This window comes from Lacerta agilis, chromosome 14 (genome assembly GCF_009819535.1).
Source record: "Lacerta agilis isolate rLacAgi1 chromosome 14, rLacAgi1.pri, whole genome shotgun sequence".
Lineage (NCBI taxonomy): Eukaryota > Metazoa > Chordata > Lepidosauria > Squamata > Lacertidae > Lacerta > Lacerta agilis.
The window spans coordinates 18,564,482-18,587,695 of record NC_046325.1 but is presented as its reverse complement, the minus strand read 5'-3'; the positions used below and the strand labels follow the sequence as shown (position 1 = coordinate 18,587,695).

Here is a 23,214-nt window from a genome sequence, read left to right as displayed (position 1 = left end):
AATTCAACCACCCCTATCCCAGTATATCCACTCCTCTGCTTAAAAAAACCAGCAGTTCTGGAGCAGTTCTCATATTTCCCCCTGCAAATCCAACCCCTTTCATGGCAATTGGGGGACTGTCATTGCCATTGTCCCTCCTCATTTCACGCTCTTGGAGCCTTATCTGCTACCTACTCAGTCACCCAGTAAATCTCCCCTTGTATTCCCTAGAGTCACTCTTCGTCCCCCAAATCAAGAGTCCTGCCATGTAATTCTGCCTCTGCTCTTAAACCACTAAACTCAGTGGGTCAAAATTTCAGATATTCAGTTAATTGAATACAGATTCATAATGTAGGTTAGAGCGGTAGGTAGCATTCTGCCCACTCAATTTCCTTCCAAGACCAAGATGATCCTGGCTTTGCACGTACATACATACTCACGCACGCACACATCCCAACTCAGTAATTCCAGTTTTCCCACAGAAGCTCTTGCATATTCTTTCAAACATGCATTCTCACACTGTATCACTCTTGGTCCTGTGGGACCTCGGTGGTGCCATCTGTGCCCCACTCAGAATGAAAGGAAGCCCTCCTCCGGCCCTGAAAATGCAGCAGGACCGGCTTACTGCATTTCAAAGTAAGTGAAGATATATACATTGCCATCTAAACAGGGACCCCATGTGGGACTGCACTGTCCACAATCTTAAATTAACTGCACCGCCATGTGGCTTTGCTCAATAACTCAGCAATCCGAGCACCCCATTCCTTCCCTACTTTCTGTCACTCTGTAGACTCACCCCCGCTTTCAGCTCACAGAGCCCAAACACCTTTACTGTCCATTTAGTCCTCTCTCCCCCAGTGTCTGACCCCTCCAAATGCCCTTCACAGAAACCCCTGGAGTTTCAGAAACCCCTCTTGCCAAATCGCACTTGACTCCTTTCCATCAACTTTCCCCCTGAAAATCTTGGGTGCCCGGGGGTCCCTGAGCAATCCTTTACCCACAGCTCTACACAGGAAGCAACCCCCCCCACTCCCCCTCCAGTATTGTGGAAAGATGTCCACTTCTACCCCAGGAGCTGAAGGGCTATTGCGGTTTAATCCATTCCCTCCCCTTCATTCCTTGCCGCTCTCCATGGTACTGAACTGCAGTGTTACATCCAGTAATAGCGGCAGCAAAGGGAGAGAATACACACACACACACACACACACAGAGAGAGAGAGAGAGCTTTCTCCCTGTTTGTAAGCATTGTTGATAGAGGTTATTCTATGATGCTATGTATAGAGAGAGGAAGAAAATGATAGGAGAGAAAATTAATGAATTAGTACACAGTGTCAGGTGCGGGGCGGTGTTGACATACATAATGTCCAGTTCAGCCATTAATAATCTGAAGAAAGGGCCAAAGCACTGCAGCCTAGGGCACCCCCCCCTTTTAAAGGCTGGCATTGAGGTGTGTGCATTTGAGAGCAAGGTCATTTGAGTATCTTTACTTTGTTGCATAATAGTTTAATGTGACACAGATTTCACATGAGAGGGGCGAAGAGGGGGTGAGGGAGCTGAAAGGTGGGGTGAGGAAGGATGATAGCCAAGGCCTCCTATCGGGAGGTCTGCCTTGCTTTCTGAGCTCCTCGGCCCCTTATTGTGCCCAGGCAGAAGGACGTACAGTATGTGTGGTAGACTTTGGAAAGAGCAGCAAGACTATAATATGGGAATAGGGGGGAGAATGGAGAAAGGAAAGGCTGTCTTAGCCTTCTCCACAAAAATAAGGCTGATTTCTGTTCAATAAAAAACAGAACTTCCTTGCTTCTATATTCAACTCCAGGACCGCAGGCTTGAAACTGGTCTGCTAAATTCCCTCGTCCTCCGCTGCATCTCCAGTGGCCTTTACGCCCCTCCCCATTTTTCTCCCCTTCCAGAAGGGAGCTAAATCACAGCTTGTTTTCTATCTCTGGCCTAAAATCAATCTTAAGTCTTTCCCCTCTCAACACTCCTTTCTCGGTTTTTTCTCCATCCTTCAGCCTCTGACCCATGCCCATAAACCCACGCGCCTTCCCCCTTCTCCTTTTTGCTGATAATGTATCTGCTAACCTTCACCTCATAGATTTCTCTCAGCACCTTTTTCTTCACCTCCCAGTTCTTTCTTGACCTCCATTCCCCATTTTTCTTCTTAACACGCTCCTTGCATTAAGCCAAACTTTGTTCCAAAACACCTTCTCCAAACCATTCTGCTCACTGTGTTCTCACTGCCAGCCCACTCTGCTGCTCCCCACTTGTGAGACACTTGCAGCAGTCAGCACCTTACTCCAGAGCTTCCTCGATGAGGGGGGAAAGAATGAAAGGACTCTCTAGTCCACAAATCTTACGCCATGAAAAAAAAAGAAGTGTTGATCTTTCAGGGGCCACACAGTGCAGCAACAGACTGACATGGCCAGCCCCGTGAAACATGAAAATGAGAAGCACTCCAAAATAATTTCAAAATCCACATTAGGGCAATATCTTTATTAGGTCAACCAAAATATTACAAACCGCATGCAAGCTTTCTCCGGAACCTTTCCTTTTCATGTGTCTCCAAAGTAAGTGATCTGATGAGGGTTGCAGCATAAGGCCACTTCCGCACCCTTCATACGCATGCCGTTGTTTGAAGTCCAACTTACCTCTAAAACTACCCATCCCTGCTATATCTGCTTATTGTGCCTCCCTCCACTTTCAAATATCTTTGCTGGAAACAGTTCTGACACCAGTTATCCTCAGGACGTCATTGCAGCCTGAATCACAGTCCTCTGCAATGACCTGACTCGTTACAATGCCCCTTTATATAACTTCCATCCATCCAATATTAAGTTAATACTATTAACCAATCTGTCTGTCTGTCTGTCTGTCTGTCTGTCTGTCTGTCTGTCTGTCTGTCTCTCTCTGTGTATGTGTGTGTAAGAGGCAGGGAGGGGTTACTTGCTCTTCTTTGACATATTTCGTCATATTTGCCCATCTCAAGGGTCTAAAATAAGCTTCCTGCCACTTCCCTCCACAAATTTCACTCTGTGCCACCGAGTACCCAGGAGTCTTAAGCTTCCAAAGCCCACCCTGTTCTAAACCTCAACCAACACTTCTATTGCTATTCCCAGAGGTCCACAGCTCCCAACAGCCCCAGGCAGCATGCCAATGGTCAGGGATGATGCATGTTGTAGTAAAAAAATACACATTTGGAGCGCATCACATTGGTTAGCCTGCTTTAACTCAATATACCCCATGCTTCTCCCCGAATAGCTAGTATTCTCCCTGAATAAGTAGCTCTTCCCTTCCTGCCCACCTCTGGCAATCCTTTCCCCTTCTGAATGCAGAAGTCCTGCACCAAAGGACACCTCTCTTCCAAGTTCCACATTCATAGGTAACTTTGGCTTTGCAAGGAGTAGAAAGACCAGTGAGAGCTGACTTTCTCTTTTGCTACTCACAAGGAGAGGTGGGTTGTTGATGTGGTGCAGTTAAGTAACTTTGGACTTTGGGGGGGAGTCCTCTTAAGGTGGCAATGTGTATGACTTCACCTACTTCCAAATATAGTCAGCCGGCTGTGCTGTGTTTGAGTCCCTGCTGCTCATTCTGCTGAGCGGGCCCCTGGACTTCTGCCCCAAAGTCCAGCCACCGAAGGTGCCTTGCATAATGTCCAGGGAACACCTCTTAACGTTTGCTGGATTTGTGATAATAATTTGCCTCCATCAGCTGTCCAGTTTGTAGAATAGAAGCTTTGAACAGCCAAGGGGGAGAGCCAAGGTCATCTCAGGGTATCAGTGGCGGCCAAACCATGACTCTTCCAGGGACCAGAATAACATGTCCTCCTTTTTTCTTTTTTCTTGACTTTGTGCCCACCACCAAGCACACACACTTTTCCTTTACTTCTCACCCCTACTGGATTCCCCATCTGCTACTTCAATATGCTCCCCCATTCATTTCAGGCAAAAGGGGCTATTTCTGTGCTGACGGAAGGACAGCTGGATCCCAACCCAGGGGGGTGGGGGCAGGATTGGGTTTGACAGGGTGGTGGTAAGAGGACAAAACCTCTATCTTTTCAAACAGGGTCCTAATAGGTTGGATGGAGAACTGGAGACATAGGATTTGGGGGCTATTTGGAAGATGAGAGGCTCAGAAGGTAGAAAGAAGGTGCTAGCAACATCTTCTCTTCCTGGCTTTTCCATTCATTCTCTGTGTCTGACCTTGCATCAGTCCGCCCCGCACCAAAAAAATAAATTAAAAAACGGTCCAGAATCAGATATATGAATAATATTTCTTCTCTCTCCCATGTATTCTGCCCTGAACTCCATTTGCTGACACACACCATCTTTCCCAGGAGGCATAATTCATTATTTCTACCAAAATGATTTGGGACTCCCAGAGCTGCTAAAAGGGGGACCCATATAGCTGTCTTCTTCGTGTGTGTGTGTGTGTGTGTTGGAGATTATGGCTGTAAAATGGTGCATTTGTGTGGAGGAGGAGGGTGTACAGAGAATAAGGCATCACCAACCCAGTATATCCAGCAGCTGGGAATATTATATGAGAGAACAACTCAAGACTCTGGAAGTGAGTCACCAGTGCTAGATGGTCCCCAGTAACTTTGCCTTCCTTTGGGATCTCAAAAGGCCTCCCTCCCTTTCCTCCCCACCTAAATGCACCTAAAACACACACACACAAAATCAAGACCAGAGCATCAGTTCCATCTATCCTCTATACTTTCTGTTTATTCATCTATCCAATCACTGCTTTCTCTTTCTCTTCTCCTCCCTCCTCCCATGCCTTGTCCTGTGCTTCCTGGATCCCTTGGCTTGCCCATTCTTCTTCTTCTCCTCTCTCTCTCTCTCTCCTCCCCCCCCCCCCACTTCCTGGGCACCGCACTGCGCTTCAAAAGAGATTCTAGGGTTTGTGTGCAGAAACTGCTGACGGGACGGGAATTCTGTGCAGTGCAGAGATCCAGCGAGTGGAAGAGAAAGCAGAGAGATTGCTTTGCAGAAGGAGATGGGGATGGTGTGTCTGTGTGTGTGTGCTTGCACACACACGCACACACACACACACATCCATGTGGAGTGTGTGTACACATATGTGTGAGCAAGAAAGTGTTCCTGCATTGCCCAAGGCTATATGATCTCTGTGTTGGGACATGCATTCTAAGTGTGTGCATAAAGATACATAGGCTTATCAGTATCTGTGTATAGCATGCCCAACTGCATGTGCATGCATGGAAGTACAGTGGTACCTCAGGTTAAGAACTTAATTCATTCTGGAGGTCCCGTTCTTAACCTGAAACTGTTCTTAACCTGAGGTACCACTTTAGTTAATGGGGCCTTCCACTGCCGCCGCACCGCCACTGCGCAATTTCTGTTCACATCCTGAAGCAAAGTTCTTAACTCAAGGTACTATTTCTGGGTTAGCAGAGTCTGTAACCTGAAGCGTCTGTAACCCGAGGTACCACTGTATGTGGGTATGTATGGGTGCAAGAAGTGTTGCCTAGGAAAGTCAAGTTCCATGCAAGTGTAGAAGCATGTTTGGATGTACTCAAATTGAACAGTCATTTGCTATGTGCATAATAACAAAAGATCGCATGTGTGTGTGCGCGCGCAGATCAGGGCTACCTCTATAAAGATCTACATATTGATGGAAATTATATATAACATGATCTATAGAATGTATCCCTATGTAAATCTGCGCACAATGTATACTGAATGTCTTGTGTGCCTATTTGTGCATATTTATGTTTGAATGTGCACACATGCTGAGTTTTGGTTGCAGATTAGTCTGCAACTAAACCAGCTTAAATCTAATTGAAATCAGTAGATACAGCATAAGCTCATTAAGCAATGAACTTGTTTAGGTAGACTTGCGTGGTGGTATGTGTACAACTGCAGAGATGCATGTGCATCCCTGATTGTGTGTTCAGGAAGGGATAGGAGTGCAGTTAAGGGAATACATGAGTGTGTGTTACCTTGTGTGCAAACCCACACTAGGGTCTGTGTATTTACAGGCCTGCAAAAGAGCACAGCACTAAGATGAGTGTGCTCAGTTGGGCTGCCTGTGGTTGGGAGAAAACGGGTGGAAGTTGTGTGTGTGTGTGTGTGTGTGTGTGTGTACATATGTGCAAGGCATGTATATGTGTGCAGGGTGAACACGCAAAGGAATGCCAGATGCAAAAGGGCAGATAGTTTCGTGTATACACATGTGGAACAGTTTTTCGCTGTATGCATTGACACAAGGTCTGTGGGAGAGCATGTGTAGGTGCACAGATGTTGCCCAGTTGTGGATGAATGGCTGAGCAAATGGAGGGGCAGACATGCATGCCCTAATGTAAGGAATCTGTCTCTGAGGACAGCAGTTGGATTGTGCTTCCAGTGACAAAGCATTTTGTGGTGAGGTGGCAATTGTGTGTGTGTGTGTACCCAATCGGAAAGGTGAATGAATTAAAGAATTTTCTGTGGTGAGTCTATGTGCAGGAAAGCACATGACTGTTTACATCATTGGTTCCCTTCACAGGTTTTAGCAAGACACCAGAGAGGGGAAACGGTGTAACAGAAGGTGTCTGGGTGCTAACCATCCAGCACAATCCTGAAGCCTCAGTAGAAACCTCCTAGCGCTCTTTATTCATTAATCAGAATGCAGATGTTAAGACTGTTTAAAAGCTCACTGGTGGGAATATTGCATGAAATAAGTAAAAAACAAGAACAAAAAAACAGGAGGAGGAAGAAGGGGAAAGGGTTTCCCCTCCCCTTCCCGCATCAAAGTTTTGCTGTAAAAATTGGAAAGAGAATGGCGATCAAGCCCCCCACTCAGTCCCAAAGTTTCAGAGACATTTAGAGACAGGGTTATTTTTTTCTTTTCTTTTTCTCATCTATAATTACTCATCTGTAAAAAAAACAATGCAGTGGTACCTCAGGTTACAGATGCTTCAGGTTACAGATGCTTCAGGTTACAGATGCTTCAGGTTACAGACTCCGCTAACCCAGAAATAACACTTCAGGTTAAGAACTTTGCTTCTGGATAAGAACAGAAATCGTGCTCTGGCAGCGCAGCGGCAGCAGGAGGCCCCATTAGCTAAAGTGGTGCTTCAGGTTAAGAACAGTTTCAGGTTAAGAACGGACCTCCAGAACGAATTAAGTTCTTAACCCGAGGTACCACTGTAATGATGATCTGCCCTAATAGGGCTGTGAGAGGCTCAAGGGTAACACCAGGGAAGCAGAACCTGGTGCCCTCCACATTTCGTTAATTCCCATCTTCCATCAGTCCCAGCCAGTATAGATGGGGATCAGGAATGGTGGGAGTCGGAGTCCAAAAAGCATGTGTAAAGGCCACACATTTCCCATCCCTGCCTTATCTTCACCAAAGGCAACTCAAATCTTACCCTGAGGAAAAACAGTTTTTGCAGCCTACGTACTTCATGCAAATCAGGGAATAACTGCAGCCATAAGGTCCATAGAGTTGCTTTCTTAAAATTCAGGCTGAGAATCTTGGGGTATTGAATGAACACTATGCCGGTTTTCAAATCCTGTGCTTCCAAGGTACAACTGCAGACGCATGGAATATTTATTTGATTGCAATATGTTATTTCTTTCCTCCAAGGAGCACAGGGAAGCATGCATGCGTCTTACCACCACAAACTATTTATTCGCACAGGGAACCTATGAAATAGATTAGGCTGAGAGGTAGCAATGGACCCAAAGTCACCCAGTGGGTTTCATGGCTGAGGAGGGATTTGAATCCAGGTCTCCCTTTATTTCAAGTACAAACTTTGGCCTTATGCCACACTGTGATGTATACTTGCATACAGACCCAATTAATAGTTAATAGCAGTAGCAATTTGATATATAGAACCTCATCTATATATCGAGAGAGCCAGTGTGGCACAGTGGACTGTATGATTAGGGAGACTTGGGTTCAAATTCCTGCTCAACCATGAATTTCAGTAGGCCAAGTCACTATCTTGCTACCTAATCTACCACGCAGGGTTGTTGTGGATAAAGCATGAAGGAAGAGAAAGAGATGTGTCGCCCTAAGCCCTTTGGAAGAACGGCAGGATAAAAATGTAATAAGCAGCTGCTCCTGGAGAACACTAATAGATGTGGCGGTTGCTGATATTTTGTATGGCTTTAAGACAGCGTCAGCTCTCAAGATACTGGTATTTCTGGACTTCAGCTCCTGTCATCCCTGATTATTGGCCAATGGTGGCTGGAGCTCATGGCTGCCGGAAGTCACAGCAAAATCTGGAGTGCCAGGTTTCCCCACTCCTGATTTAAAAGATGATTAGACAAATTCATGGAGGATAAGGCTAGCAATGCCTACTAGTAATGAGCCAGTGGAACTTCCATTGAGTATGCCACTGAACATCAGGTGCTGGGGAGCCCATGGTGTTGTGTTCATAAAGAACAGCCTATACTTCAGTGGTGGAGTTATGGCAAAAGTCCCAGGTTCAATCGAATTGACAAATGTCTCAGCTGGCAGGTGCTGGGAAAGAGTTTCCGCCTGCGACTTTGGAGGGCCACGGCCAGTAAGGGCAGTCAGTAATGGACTAAAGATCAATAGCCCTGACGGACTTGGTGTAAGTTACCTTTATAGGCTGCAGAAATGTAAGTCGATAATTGTTTATCATTTATGATTTGTCACTTTCCCTACTCCAACTGTCTTAAGCCTAGTCTACTCATACAGTACAATGAGGTGCTAGAAAGGACTGCAAGGGGTGTGGGGGATGGAATACTATTTTTTAATGCTCCAGTTTTGACCCCCCCCCTTTAAAAAAAAAACCAAAACCGTCTTGCAAGCAGGCAACTAGATCATCAGAAGCTGGACTACTTTTCTACTTGCAAGGATTTAAAAAAAAAAAAACTCAAGGGGGAACATTAAAAAATGTGACCGTAATCTCTCACACTTGTGAAATCCAGTCCAGCCTACAACCCCCAAGTCTTAGCTTTGCCTGCATGCCTTTCCACTTGTTGGCATAGAGAATGAGAAAAGGAAAGGGGATATCTGCCTTCTGCCAGGAGCATACTCTGTTATCATTCGCCATGTGGATGGGTAGGGATGGATGCTTAAGCACAAATGTGTTCCTTTGGTAGGGGATGCTGTTCCTTCTTTGTCTAGTCTTTTCCAAGGATGTGTGAGCACTAATGGCTTTCTTCCCCATTCTCCCCTGTTACACACCCTCTTTCCCCACGTCCTGCCTCTCTCTCCAGTATGTGGCCTTTGCCTCGCTCTTCTTCATCCTCATCTCCATCACCACCTTCTGCCTGGAGACCCACGAGGCTTTCAACCACATCACAAACAAGACAGAGGTCATACAGTCAGAGAACGGCACCACCGTAAAGGTGGACTTTGAGATGGAGACGGAGCCATTCCTCACCTACGTGGAAGGGATGTGTGTCATCTGGTTTACCTTTGAGTTCCTCATGCGTGTCATCTTTTGCCCAGACAAGCTGGAGTTCATCAAGAGCACCCTCAACATCATCGACTTTGTGGCCATCCTGCCCTTCTACCTGGAAGTGGGCCTCAGTGGCCTCTCGTCCAAAGCGGCCAAGGACGTGCTGGGCTTCCTGAGGGTGGTAAGATTTGTCCGGATCCTAAGGATCTTCAAGCTGACAAGGCATTTCGTAGGGCTGAGAGTCCTAGGCCACACATTGAGAGCCAGTACCAATGAGTTCTTGCTCCTCATCATCTTCTTGGCCCTGGGGGTCTTGATCTTTGCCACCATGATCTACTATGCCGAAAGGATCGGGGCTGACCCAGACGACATCACAGGGAGCAAGCACACCACCTTCAAGAACATCCCCATTGGGTTCTGGTGGGCGGTGGTCACCATGACGACTTTGGGCTACGGTGACATGTACCCCGAGACCTGGTCAGGCATGTTGGTGGGAGCACTGTGCGCCTTGGCTGGCGTGCTGACCATTGCCATGCCCGTGCCCGTCATCGTCAACAACTTTGGCATGTATTATTCGCTGGCCATGGCCAAGCAGAAACTACCAAAGAAAAAGAACAAGCACATCCCACGAGCCCCCCAGCCTGGGTCGCCCAACTACTGCAAACCGGACATGCAGTCCCCACATCGCAGCAACCAGGGCGACTCGTGCCCCCTTGCTCAAGAGGAGATCATCGAGATCAACAGGGCAGGTAAGGTGGGAGTGGGAAGCACCCTGAGGGCAGAAATGGCTAAAAATGCAACCTATTTGTATGAACAGTCTCCTAATCTGGCAGCTTTGAAACTTTCTTCCGTCTGGGTTCCTCTTTCCACACTGAGTTACATGCTGAGGAACTGCTGTTAGGAGGTTGACCCAGAACCCATGCATACTGAAGAGGATTCTTGGGCATCTTAGAGAGTGCGCTCTCATTGTTCCCCTCCATGTGAAACTGAGAGTGACCTGTATCCTGTACACCTCTTTGCACTGCAGAGGAAGGTTGGTAGTCATGGGCAAGCTGTCCTTCAGGAAAGCTTGTCCACAGCTCATTTGCTTAATTATTATTATTTAATTAAGCTGTTCTTCTGTAAGCCACTTGTGTAAAAAGGGACCTAGAAATTTAAGTAATAAATAAAATAATAATAAAACAACAAATAAAATACTTCCAGCCTCCTTTCCAGGTCTTGCTGAACCTCATTTGCTTGCCCTATGCATCCCATAGCTGTCTCCATATGGTAGGTTAGGATTCCAGCACCCTCCCTGAGATCAGAAGATCATAGAATCATAGAGTTGGAAGGGACTGTGTGAGTCATCTACTCCAACCCCCTGCAATGCAGGGATCTTTTGCCCAATGTGGGGCTTGAACCCTCAATCCTGAGTCTCACGCTCTACTGACTGAGTCATGTTAGTAGAGTTTTGTCAGTGTCATCAGTATGCTCTCTTTGAGGTTAAACCCTGATGAACCCCAGACATGTAAGAAGAGCCCTGCTGGATCAAACCAAAATCCATCTAGTACAGAATCCTGTTTCCCAGAGTGGTCAGCCAGATGGCTTCAGGAGGCTATAACCAGGACATGCAAGCAACAGACGTCCCCCAGTTTAACCTCCTCCAAAACACAGTGTGTGGTATCCAATGGGATACTGCATCTGAACACAACACTTTTAAATTCTTCTGTCATTGCCAATAGGCCATTAATAGAAACATCATCCTCCATGAATTTGTCTTATCGTCTTTTAAAGCTATCAAAGCCAGAGGCCATCAGCACATCTTGTGGCAGCATATTTCATAAAGTGATCTTACATTTTGTAAATAAACAGTTTGCTTTCTCTGTCCCTGAATCAACTGCTAATTGATTTCAGGTCTCTCTCTCTCTCTCTTACATACACACACACACACACACCACTCAAGTTCTAGTAATATGGGAGAACGAGAAAAGAAATCTCTGTAGATAATTCCACCACATTATTCTGTGGAACATAGTTTGAAAACTGCTATTCTAATCCAACCTGAACCTTGGAATAATTCTTCAACCAACTCATCCCTGCTGCTTCTGACAGCAGCTAATACAATCAGTAGCATGGGAAACAGCAATTTTAAATTCAAATAATAGTCTCCTAGAAACGTGGAGGATATTATTGTGTCACATGCTTTTTCTTGTCTGATGCTTTGCTGCATTGGGTGCTTCTCCCTCCATGCCTTACAGTCTCTATAGCACAGTTTCTGCCCTTGTGAGAGGTGTAATATAAGAGAAAGGCTAGAGGAAAGTGAAGCACGTTCCCTCCAAACAAGCTGGTTGACTGTTACCTGGTATAGTTTCAGTGAAGTCAGTTTACACTGCCAGCCATTCCAGTGTACAATAATGAAGAGCAGACAGCTTTTGCCATATACACGTGTGTGTGAACCAGCACTGTGATTCCAGTTTATGATGTGTACTGTTCAAGTGTCACACATATGTCCTTGTACTCAAAAGTGCAGGTTTGTAAAGTTACCTTAGATAACAATGGTACACTTACTGCAATATTGAATGATAAATTATTTTTTACATTTAAAAAAGTGTCACACATATGCAGAAACCTAAACTCAGTGAGGAATTCAGCATCCAGGGAATCTCTGCTTTATTTCTCTAAGCAAGTTTCCAGCCCTTAACAATTACAGAGAGATGCGAGGAAAACGCTTTGAAATTTCAGAAGTCTTTCCAGCATCCCAAAGAAGGGTCCTGTACTCACTTTCTTGCTCTTTGCCCTTCCCAATAAGCAGAAGAGGAAGCAGAGTAAGTTTCATTAAACAAAATAGATAAGGAAAGATCTATAGCTCATACTTTGTTGATGATATGAAAAAATAGTACAGACTAAACACAGCTCTACTCTTACTTATTCATAAATAATACGAAACCCAACTTTTCTAATGAACCCAGTACTGCTGCTTATGACTGATACAGATCTCTCAGTTAAAATAATAAGCTGCAATTATCCCCCCCCCCCTTTTAGGGTAGGAGTTTCTTTTTCCCATTTTACACATAGCTGAGCCTAAGCCATAGCAGCTTGCCCAAGGCCACACAAATCTGTGAGCAGGACAGAATCACAGGGCTCCTCGAATACAAAACCAGTTATTGATTCCCTGGCTCAAAATCCAGCTGCCAGTCTCTTAAAATTGTATCTCACCCCCCCCCAATTGATTGGCCAAAGTTCCCTGGTGTGACAGTGGATGAGCTGATTCCCTTGGCCATTAGATATGGGGAGAAAGCCAGAAATGTGAGTCAATACATTTTGTAGCTAAAATATTTTGCAATCTGAACAGGCAGTCTTTCTAGTGGGTTGTATCCCATGGGTCAGATCTGTCAGTCTTCCAAGCTGCCACTCTTAATGGCACCAAAAATCGGCTGTCCTGAGACAGCCACCTCTCTTTACCTCATAGTACGTCTGTGTCAGAAATGAGCCAAGATTATACCACATCACCTGACATAAAAAAGCAGGAGTTAGTAGGGCCAAGTTTTAACTGGAGATGAGGAAGCTCCCACTGGATTGATATAATGGATCTTGGACAGGAGATTGGTTATATTAAGAGGCAGAGTTTTACCAAGACAAAGGCTGTAATGTTGGCAAATAAAACTCTTTCTCCTAACTGTCTTCCTCTCTTTGCTTTGTATATAACACCTTTTGATATAAGGGAGGTAGTAAGCTAACAGTATCACAGAGGCAAGGAATGCTCCACGGATATTTTTAGGAGACCTGGGCTCAAATCTTTGCTCAGAGTCAAAGTCACCAAGGGGATGGGGCCAAGTCATTAAGTTTCTGTCTCGGTTCTTCTAACTGTCAAATGAGAATGCCAGTTGAAATGAGGATTTTAAGTGCTATGTTGTGATTATCTGGATAGTGCGGTGGTTTTCAAACTCTCTTCACAGAAACATGGGCATTCCTCAGAAGCTTATTGGTGAGAAGCTTTGAAAACTTGTCCACCGTTAGCAGTCCTCCTCTGCAGTGTGCGGCTGAAGGAGAGTTTGTGTGTGTTTTGATTGGTCTCCTGGCACTGGTGAGGTCAGACATTTTGCGGAGACCTCAGGGCTCATTTCATTTATTTATTTCATTTACTGTATATCCCACCTTTTTCCATTATGAAACCCAAGGCAGCATCCATGGGGTGCCCAGGTGGCTTTCCCAGCAGACCTAGATTTATTGAGACCCAGAGCTGCTTTAAACAATCATTTCCTCTCCCCATTTGCTCTGTGAGGGAAATAGGGGCCTCTTAACAACTCTTTAGTACCCTTAACAAATTACAGCCCCCAGGATTCTTTGGAGGAAACCATGACTGTTTAAAATGATTACAATACTTCTTTAAATGTATACTGCAGATGAGGCTTCAGTTGACCCCCTCACTTAACAGCATTTTGCTGTATAACAAAAACCTTTTTGGTTTTTTATATTGGTATTTTTATTTTTTGCTTTCCAATGCTTTTGTTTTATCAGCTACACCTGTCTTATTTTATTATCTCTGGTTGTATATATTTGACTGTATCCAGTGCTCAGAGTACACCCACTGCAGTTAATGAACATTTCTTACTTAGGTCCATCCATTTCAATAGGTCTGCTTTGGATACAACCTATTGTATTTCCTAGAACATTAATATTTTATAGTGGATTTCAATTGTTGTTAGACTTCCTAAGTAGTATGTAAGTGCTAGAAGGGCAAGATCTAAATGTTCAAACAAATAAATTCAAGGCAAATCACAACCCTTGTAGCGTTCTGAAAAGCTAAGGGTGCCATCCCAAAAGCAAAGGAGAGAAGCCTCCTCCTTCTGTAATCTAAGCACTATAGGGCCCTAATACTAGCAAAGGTACCACTTCGCTTTTCTTGGAGAACCCAAGAAGACCAGAGACTACACAATAAAATTCTCAAATCACCTCTTCCAGATTAAGGGGGACCCACTAAGGGTGCCTTGTGCAAACTCCCCCCAGAATCCTGAAGCTGGAACTGCATCATAAAGTGCATTCTCAGTTCATCCGGAGCAATGCCAAATCCCTGCAAGGGTAACCAGCACCCTTCACAAACCATGCATGCCCCCTAGAATGCATCCCAGAATCCTTTGCAAAGCAGAAGGGTTTGGCAGCAAACCAACGGATGCTGCTGCCAAGGTTCTCTGGGGTCAGCAAGTTTGAAAGCCAGTGGCCTTAATCTCTCATTCTTCATCCCAGTTTCCTCCCTTGGGTTTTTAGCTGCTGATTCTTTGTTGTGGTGCAAAAGCTGCTTCTCCCTCTGCAAGAGAAGACCTGATCTAGCTGTTTTTCAGGGTAAGGATGTCTAGGGTAGCCCATCTCTGGCTGTGGATACTTTGTCCTTCCAAAATGACTCATATGCTAACATTGAAGAGACTGTTTTGGCAACTTGAGCCACATTTGATCAAGAATTGTTATCTTTTTCTTCTGTGGAGGGATGGGGGTGGAGAGGAGGAGAAGGAGAAGGAGAAGGAGGCAAGCTTGGCAGCTATGCTAGGATTTAGGTGATTTAGAAGTACTGGAACATTTCATTTTGATTTACATATAAAAACTGATCCACTAGCCGTTTGTCGGAAAAGGCACTGAGAATCAGGACTGAAGGGCGTTTGCCAATACATACGTTGCCCTCCTAATTCCTCTCCTCTTTGAGCGGAGTAGGGCATCTGTGAAGATTCCCTGGCATTGCTTGCTCTTACAGAGTTAAGGAGGTGACTCTTGCCTGCATTTCTGCATGTGGAAAGAGCATCCCAAATACCCAAGATACACTGGGGCTCAAGTAGCAGATGGGTCCTCCTATGAGCTGGCAAGGACAATCAGGTTGTTGGCAGGGAATCCCACAAGGGAGACAGTCATGCACATCCCCAGCAAAGGCTGAGAGCCAGAATGACTGGGTTCCCTAGGAATCAGCGGGTCCATCTATGAAGATTTCTGGGCTCTTTCAGAGAGCAGTTGTGGGGGGATGAGGAATGTAGGAGCAAGACCACTTGAGATCTTTTAGAATGACTGAGACAAGGAAAGTGCTTGTGGCAGGAAAAGACAGCGAAGGCTAATGCCTTTGAGCAGAGAAGGCTTGAAAAGGCAGGGTGCCTAGTTGACTGGGGATAGTCAAAATTCATATAGAGTGCGGCAGAGGAATGGGAATGCAGACTACAGTCTGAAAAGTATATCACAATGAAAACAGCTGACCGCTACCCCTTTCTGCGCATGCATAGACACACACACACAAGTTCTCCTGCTCTTTGGTGGCCATTCACCCAGCAAATCTTCAAAGACAGGCAACAAGGCAGAGGTGGGGGAAAGTTGCATGCTGTAGGGCCCCCAGGGCTCGCGGCCAGTTCCTGCCATGCTCTCCCAAGCGCTCCAGTTGCCCTGGGCCAGAAAGGCCATTTGCAGCAAGTGCAGTGGAGGAGCAAGGATTCACTTAATTGGACAGGATCTTGGCTATGCATCGAACATGGCAGAGGGAGAAAAGGGGGAGGCCCAGGGGGATGTGGTTGCTAGAACATCTCCTAATGCTGTCAGGGAGACACATCAGCCTCTGTCTCACTGCATCCCGCCCCCCATCACCCGGTGCACCGTTTTATATCTCCGCTCCTTGGTAGGAACTTCACATTTCCCACCTCGGTTCCTCACATCCAAGTGTAAGTGCCTTTCTGTCCCCATGGCAACAACTTCCCCGCAACTTCATCAACTAGGTTTATGCCCTCACTTCCATACACCACGCTGGTAAGGGTCTTCCCTCCTGCTGTTCCACCAGTCCATATTCCCAGGGCTGGTCAAATACATTTTCCTACCTGAGGCAAAAGGCAAGATGGTGTCCTACCCAAATTCCATATTCAGAAGCTGACTGGGCCGGCAGCTGAAACTTGCTTCAACACTGATGATGGGAGAGTGTCCTCCACCGCACCTGAGGACAGCCTAGTGGGTGCATGACAGGTAATGTGGCACACACATAAGTATTTTAGAGTAGAGGAGAACAACCAAGGGGTTCAGGAAGAACGGCTGGGGGGCTGGTTCCACAGCATCTGCTGGGGTGATTCCTTTATTCTGCCAAATGATATGGCTGGCCCCGATTTTTATCTCTGGGTTAGGTAAAGCGTCTTAGGTATTTTCTGCATATAAACAATAGCCCTACTATGAGACAGTGGTGAACCTTAAGAAAGGCAGTGTGTCTTGATATAGGGTATGCGCTTCAGGTGCCAAATTGTCCAACCAGCCCCAGTTCTGTTTGTCAGGCTGCTTTCAAAGGCACAGGAGGAGAGCCAAAAAAAAAAAAAGGAATCTGGCAATTCTTAGGATAGGTTTTCTGTGAAAATTTTAAAGCAAAGAAGAGAAGTATGCTTCAGTTTGGAAAAGTGAGTTCATAAATCTTAAAAACAAAAAAAAAGATGGGAAGGTTCAGGAATTGGCTGAGCCATGTGGAGAGGCTGCTAATTTTGTTCATTGCATTGGCCACTTTTTGTTTTTATTATATTATTTCAGCATTTATACCCCACTGTCTATGACAGTCATACCCAAAGTGGCTTACAAAAGAAAATGTAATGCTACTTATTTCATTTGGGCCTAGCTAGACTACATTCAGAGTACTTAGTTTAGCTCTGGACACAACAGTTTAATAAAGAAGGATGTTGCCAACAGATTCTGAGGAGAGCTACAAAGACGCGAAAGGGTCGGGAAGACAAATCATGCCAGGAACGGCTAAAGGAACTGAGTATGTTTAGCCTAGAGCTGTGGTTTTCAAACTGTTCCTAGAAATCTTTTGCGACATGCGGGGATTCCACGGAGATGTGCAGCGTTTACTCAGCCAACAAATCAGTGCGGAAAAAGGTCCCTGAGGACAGCAATATGAAATTCACTAACCTAGGGGGAAAGATCGGGGGGAGAAGAGTATATGCAACAATTGCCAAGTATTAAAAAAATGTCAGAAAGAGCAGGAGCAGTTGTTCATCCTGTTTGCTAGAAAAGAGGCTAAGAAGCAATGGGATTAAATTTAGGGGCTTATCAGATGACTGGGTTTGGGGTGGATAAACCGTGTTCAATACACATGAAGGTGTTGATTATTAGTTGCACAGGATTCTTCCAGAAATCTTTCTTAAAAAACAACAACAACAACAAAACATTGTTTCAGCACATGACTTTGCCAGCACTCAAACACCATTATTGTGATACTGGGCACATGTGATTTTTCCGCCTATAGTTTGTGAAAATTGATTGTGCAGTGTAATAGGAACCTGATGGATAAGTTTGCCTGTGACATCACTAGCATGAAAGACACATCACCTTCAATAGTTTTCCATGACCTTTCTGAAATTTTGTTTTTAATGTTATTTTTTTGAAATTAAAGGCTGCACCATGCCAGCAAGGGAGTGTTTCAGTCCTTTATTTTGTATGCAGTAAAGCTCCCTCCTGTCTCTGCAATATTGTTCCACAATTTCATGAAGCCTTTCTCTCTCAGAAAAACTGTTCTCTGCAGGGGCGACCCTGTCCCCCTTTCTAGAATAATTGCCTCACAAGATAAGATATAATTATCTATGTTAACCTACAATAACATCACCAATTCTACTCATCAAATGATAGGTGTTGTTATCAGAGGGGGAGAACTCCCCCACTCAAAGTTGTTTGATCAAAACTGAGAGGCTTGATGTGGAGCATTATCTTAAACGAGGACAACAAAGATGCTTTTATTAAGGGATAGCAGCTCATTTAAAAGATATTCACATATCAAAAGGCCATCACAAAATGAATATTATTTCAGACTACTGTAGCTCTAGGAATGAAAACCTAAAAAAAAACCACCCAAATCCAAATGTTATTTATCTGTACATTTTTACTTGGTAGCCACAACAAGCGTATGAGCTACTTACTATGTTATTTTCAATTTGATTAATGAACTGTGCTAAAAATAAATAATGCCATTTTGTAGCTGCTTTCTTTCAGAACACTTCTGCACTACACATTTATTTAGTCTATGTTTTTCTTCACAGAACCTGAGAAATGTTTTGTTAGAGGTTCCTAGTGCTTCCACATAACTACAACTCCCAAGTTTCCCTTAAGGAGGGAATCACTATTCCTAAAACAAGCAACACTCCACATATGATGAGAATCCTCATAATCACATGTTAACAAAGACAAAAGTTTCTTCCTTTTACCCATTTGCTTGAGCAAATCTTAATGTGAGTACAAAAGGGCAGCGAAACAGGTAATCAATTTACATCAACTGAACTTGAATGTGGACCAAATATATTAATAGCAATTGATATGGGCCAATGGCCGTAATAAATTTTACTACTACTACTATTAATAGCAAGTGGAGGAAAGTCCAAAGTTCATTTTCTTTGATGGTGTTTGATGGTGTTTCCTGCTTGGCAGGGGGTTGGACTGGATGGCCCTTGTGGTCTCTTCCTGCTCTATGATTCTATGATTCTCAAAAAGGTTTAGCTGATCCGAAGTTTTCAAAACAGTTTAAATCTAGCAAGATTTTTTGAAATTCTAATCTACAATTTGGACACTGATCATCATTTATATATTTTAAGGCAATTATGCAAAGCATCAACTTGCTCAGTTCAGTAACGTACATCTGATTTGCAGAGTATGTACTTTAAAAACTTACAGCAGCATTCATTAAATGGTGTAAAGTATTCCTGCTAGAAGGATATTGATTTGGTTATAGACAAGCAAATTTGTGTTTGCATAAGAATTTGCTCCACCCACCCACACTCCCAAAAAATATTTGTTGTGTCTCAGGATGGGAATGGTAGCTAGGTGGTTGTTTGGTTCTTTGTCTGCTTTTTGAGCTGGGAATTCTGGGGAAGGTGCAAAGGTACTATTGAAAAGCCAGGAGTTTGAGGCTTCTTCTTACTTCTGCGTCACTTCTCTTTTTTTCAATCTCACTCCTTTCCCTTATCCGTTCACAGATTCCAAGCAGAATGGTGATGCAGCAAATGCAGCATTGGCTAATGAGGACTGCCCCACCATAGACCAGGCTCTGTCACCTGAGGAGAAGTCACCTGTCACACCTGGTGGTCGGGAACGCTACAACCGTGACCGAGCCTGCTTTCTCCTCTCCACAGGTGACTTTGGTCAGTCACCTGATGGGAACATCCGAAAAGGTACACACATGTGCATAATTTTTCCCCTGCCTCTTTCTGCAAGAACATCTAAACAAGTAGTCCAAGTACGACATCTCCCTTCCCCCACATCACCACCGCCTCCATAACCCTTGTCATAGCAAAACCTCAAATTGACACATTTCTGAGGTAAAAAAAAAGCAACTGCTAATGTGTACTTTGTTTAAATATAACCCTGTCATGAGGGTAAAAAGGCCATGACAAATTAAAATGAGGCAGGTGATGCCCTAGCAGCTGGAAGGCCTCAACTTGCCCATCTTTGCTACCATAGCAACAGCATCCATTGTTCCAAGAGCAGCGCCCTCTAGTGCTTCTTTTCAATTGGCAACCCACCAGCACAATTGATCTTGAACAATTTGGGTTCAAATTGGGGAGGGAGAAGTAGGCCCTCCCCTTCCAGCATTCCCAGTTGCTTCCCGTGATTTTCATGACCTCCGAGATTACCAGCTCAGCCCTGTGTTATGTTCCCTGCACACACACACCCAGCTCCATTATCTCATCCACCTCAACAAATATACTGTATGCTTTTTTGGTCAGCCCTTGCTTTGTGTCAGTTCCCCCTCTCCTTCCATGTCCTCTCCCTTACTTGTATCATTTTTGTCCCACAGTGACTGTATGTGCTCTTCACATTCCTGAAGCTGCCATTTTGAAGGACAACAACAGCAGCAAAGAGTAGACTACCTTATTTTCAGTGACTAGTTGTGATGAAAATCCTACAGTAGTAAACTATTCTCCCTCCTACCCATCCTTGCCCTGCTGTTGTTGTCCTTTGAATAGAAAAAAAACAGACTTTAACCCAACTGACCTGGTTTTAAATCCTTACTTAAACATGGATCCCATAAGCACCACTCCCCATCTATAAAATGGGAATAGTAATAATAAGCTACCTCTCAGGAGCGCAGTCAAGAAATATTATGTTTGCTGTGAGCCTTAGGTAGGATGTAAACTTAAGTGAATAATGAGTCAAAAATAAGTAAGCTGGGTGCGTTTTCTATTCATTCATTTTGGGGCCATTTATTGTTTTAAAAAGGGGACGCGGGTGGCACTGTGAGTTAAAACTACAGAGCCTAGGGCTTGTCGATCAGAAGGTCGGCGGTTCGAATCCCCGCGACAGGGTGAGCTCCCGTTGCTCGGTCCCTGCTCCTGCCAACCTAGCAGTTCGAAAGCACGTCAAAGTGCAAGTAGATAAATAGGTACTGCTCCGGCGAGAAGGTAAACGGTGTTTCCGTGTGCTGCTCTGGTTCACCAGAAGCGGCTTAGTCATGCTGGCCACATGACCCGGAAGCTGTACGCCAGCTCCCTCAGCCAATAAAGCGAGATGAGCGCCACAACGCCAGAGTCGTCCACGACTGGACCTAATGGTCAGGGGTCCCTTTACCTTTACCTTGTTTTAAAGCTGCCTGTGCAAACTCTCAAAGTTCAAAATGTGGTTTGACAATTCTGGGCAATAGTAGTTTTATGAGAAATTGCCACCAATGCAGTTAGTGCTTCCACTACCCCTCCTCAATTTCTTTTGAGTGTTCTCATGACAAATCCCCAAACTATTTCAGGACTCAGGTGAAGCTAAAGAGAGGTTTGTTGGGGGACCAGCTTCAGAACACGAAGCTATGCATGTAGACCTTGATGGAAAATGTTTATGTCCCTATAGATCCCAACCTAGAATTTCAGTCTCTCTGCTGAATAAACACAAATTATGTACTTTAAATAGGGTCATTTATAATTTTGAATATTGTGAAAGTTGGCTATAATTGGATAAGGAAGCCAATGAAAGAGGCTTAGGAACTTGTATTTTTTACAAAAAGGAGGCTGAAAGGAGGTCAATTTCAGATTTCTGAAAAGTGGTCCCACCAATGTATTTGTTACAAATTAATCTGTTTAATAGGTTCTCATAGTCATTTACACATATTAGGATTCCCATTAAAAAAACACACACTTAAAAACCACATTTCAGTCTGCATAGACAGAAAGGCTAGTTAGGGCAGGGCAGTTAGCTATTAACATTGGAAGGCATCATTACAATTTAGAATTTACAGTTTAAACACTGGACTGCTGTCACTAATCAATTTGATTTTAGTTCTGCTGCAAAACCTACCAATAGTTCTTATGAGACCTCTTCCATTTGTAGTCCTGCATCCTAAATTAGGTGAGAGCCAATCTTAGTTTTGCCCATCTCACTGTAGAAAGGTATAGGAGAACATTGCCCCTCTGGAGAGGAATCAGCAGCAACGTGTGTTGAGTGTTTTATAACTGCTGGTCTAGCATCTGTCAGAAGCTGATCTTAGCAGCAGGCAGCCTCTCGAACAGGGACAAGGTTGTGCCTGTCACAGCAGGGGAACAGGAGGATGCAGCAAATGAAAGCTGACGAGGTATTTACTTCCACCGAGGGAGAGAACACGACAGATGTTTGAGGTGTTACACAGCAGGGAGAATCGGCAAGGAGCGGGCAAGGAGCAACTACAGAGAGCTCAAGGGAGGAGCGACTTGTCGACTTGCCACTTGTCATTAGGTCCAAATCTTGACAATTATCTTTCTGGTCCACAGCTCTTGAGACATAAAATAGGTTTTGGTATAGGTATGATATTTTATTGGGAAGATTTCATTTGGCATAACAGCATGCAGACCTTTGAATTGCACAGAATTCTTCATCAAGCAGAATTAAAGTTATCACTTGAAGAAATTGTAGTCTATCAACCAACTGAGTTTTAATCAGTCAGTTTGGCATATGATGACTAAAACAATAGCTTTGAAGAAAGGAAGTGTACTTCCTTTGTGTTTTGGTGGTGCATGTACAGCATATGTTACAGCAGGCACTGGCGAATGGCTTTTCTCAGATGGTGTTGGCTGTGCACCATTTCAAATTACCGGTATTATTTTCTTACTAACTGGGGGTGTCTTTTTAGTCAACTAAAAAGGTTCTTAATCACTTAACCAATTAATCAATTTGCAGTTTCAGTCTTGGGCAGTCGAAAAGGAAGCAAAGGGACCACAGGTGCACAACAGAGTTCTTCTTGTCTTACAAGTCACATCATACATCATACAAGTTGCATCATATAAATTGATGCAACGGTCAGTTTCCAGCAAGGGCAGAGTCTCCCAGCTTTCCTGACTAGCAAAACAAGCCGAATGGCTGATCCACACTTACCTTTTGCCCTGTGCTTTCTTGGGCATGGATCTGCACTTTCCCTGTCTATGAGCTTTTTTTTTTTTTTTTTTTTTTTGCCCTACCACTATCCTGAGGAAAACCTGCTCCTTAATGCTGAATCAGAACAGACAGCAATTCATGTTTTCCACAGGATTGTTTTCAGTGGTAAAGAGTGGGTTTTCGCAGGGAAAGTGCTGGGACCAAAAAAAAAAGCACTCAGACATGGAGATTTAAAGCACAGACCTGTGCCTAGAAACGTGACACAAAAGGAAGTCTGGATGAGCTCTGAGTTTCACCTGGTCCCCCAAGGCTTATTGGTGAAAATAGCAGGACTGTCACCAAGATTAAAGGAAACTTTGATGATTAACTATATGAGTTTTAGTCAATTAATAAATTTAAGATTTGCACAAATTTGAATATAGGTAAAGCAGTACCTCTGAAGGGTTTTTTATATATACATCAGATACGTTTGCATCACAGCAGGTATTTTAGAAGAGATTTTCACATGCATACCATGTGTATATGTGCAAGAAAAGTGGAAATGCCTCTTTCAAGTGTGT

At 44.3% G+C, this 23,214-nt stretch overlaps 1 protein-coding gene across 9 annotated transcripts in view; it reads left to right on the top strand.

The window, feature by feature from the left end:
• Positions 1-23,214, top strand: part of LOC117058020 (potassium voltage-gated channel subfamily C member 1-like) — a 45,554-nt gene that overhangs the window by 6,108 nt on the left and 16,232 nt on the right. For all 9 annotated transcript variants that reach the window (XR_004427831.1, XR_004427829.1, XR_004427828.1 and 6 more), the window contains exons 2-3: positions 9,177-10,110; positions 19,300-19,494. Coding sequence is in view for 3 of the 9 variants with exons in the window: in XM_033168887.1 (XP_033024778.1) it covers positions 9,177-10,110; positions 19,300-19,494 (1,129 nt within the window). In the remaining 6 variants the exon portion in view is untranslated. The remainder of the gene's footprint in view (positions 1-9,176; positions 10,111-19,299; positions 19,495-23,214) is intronic.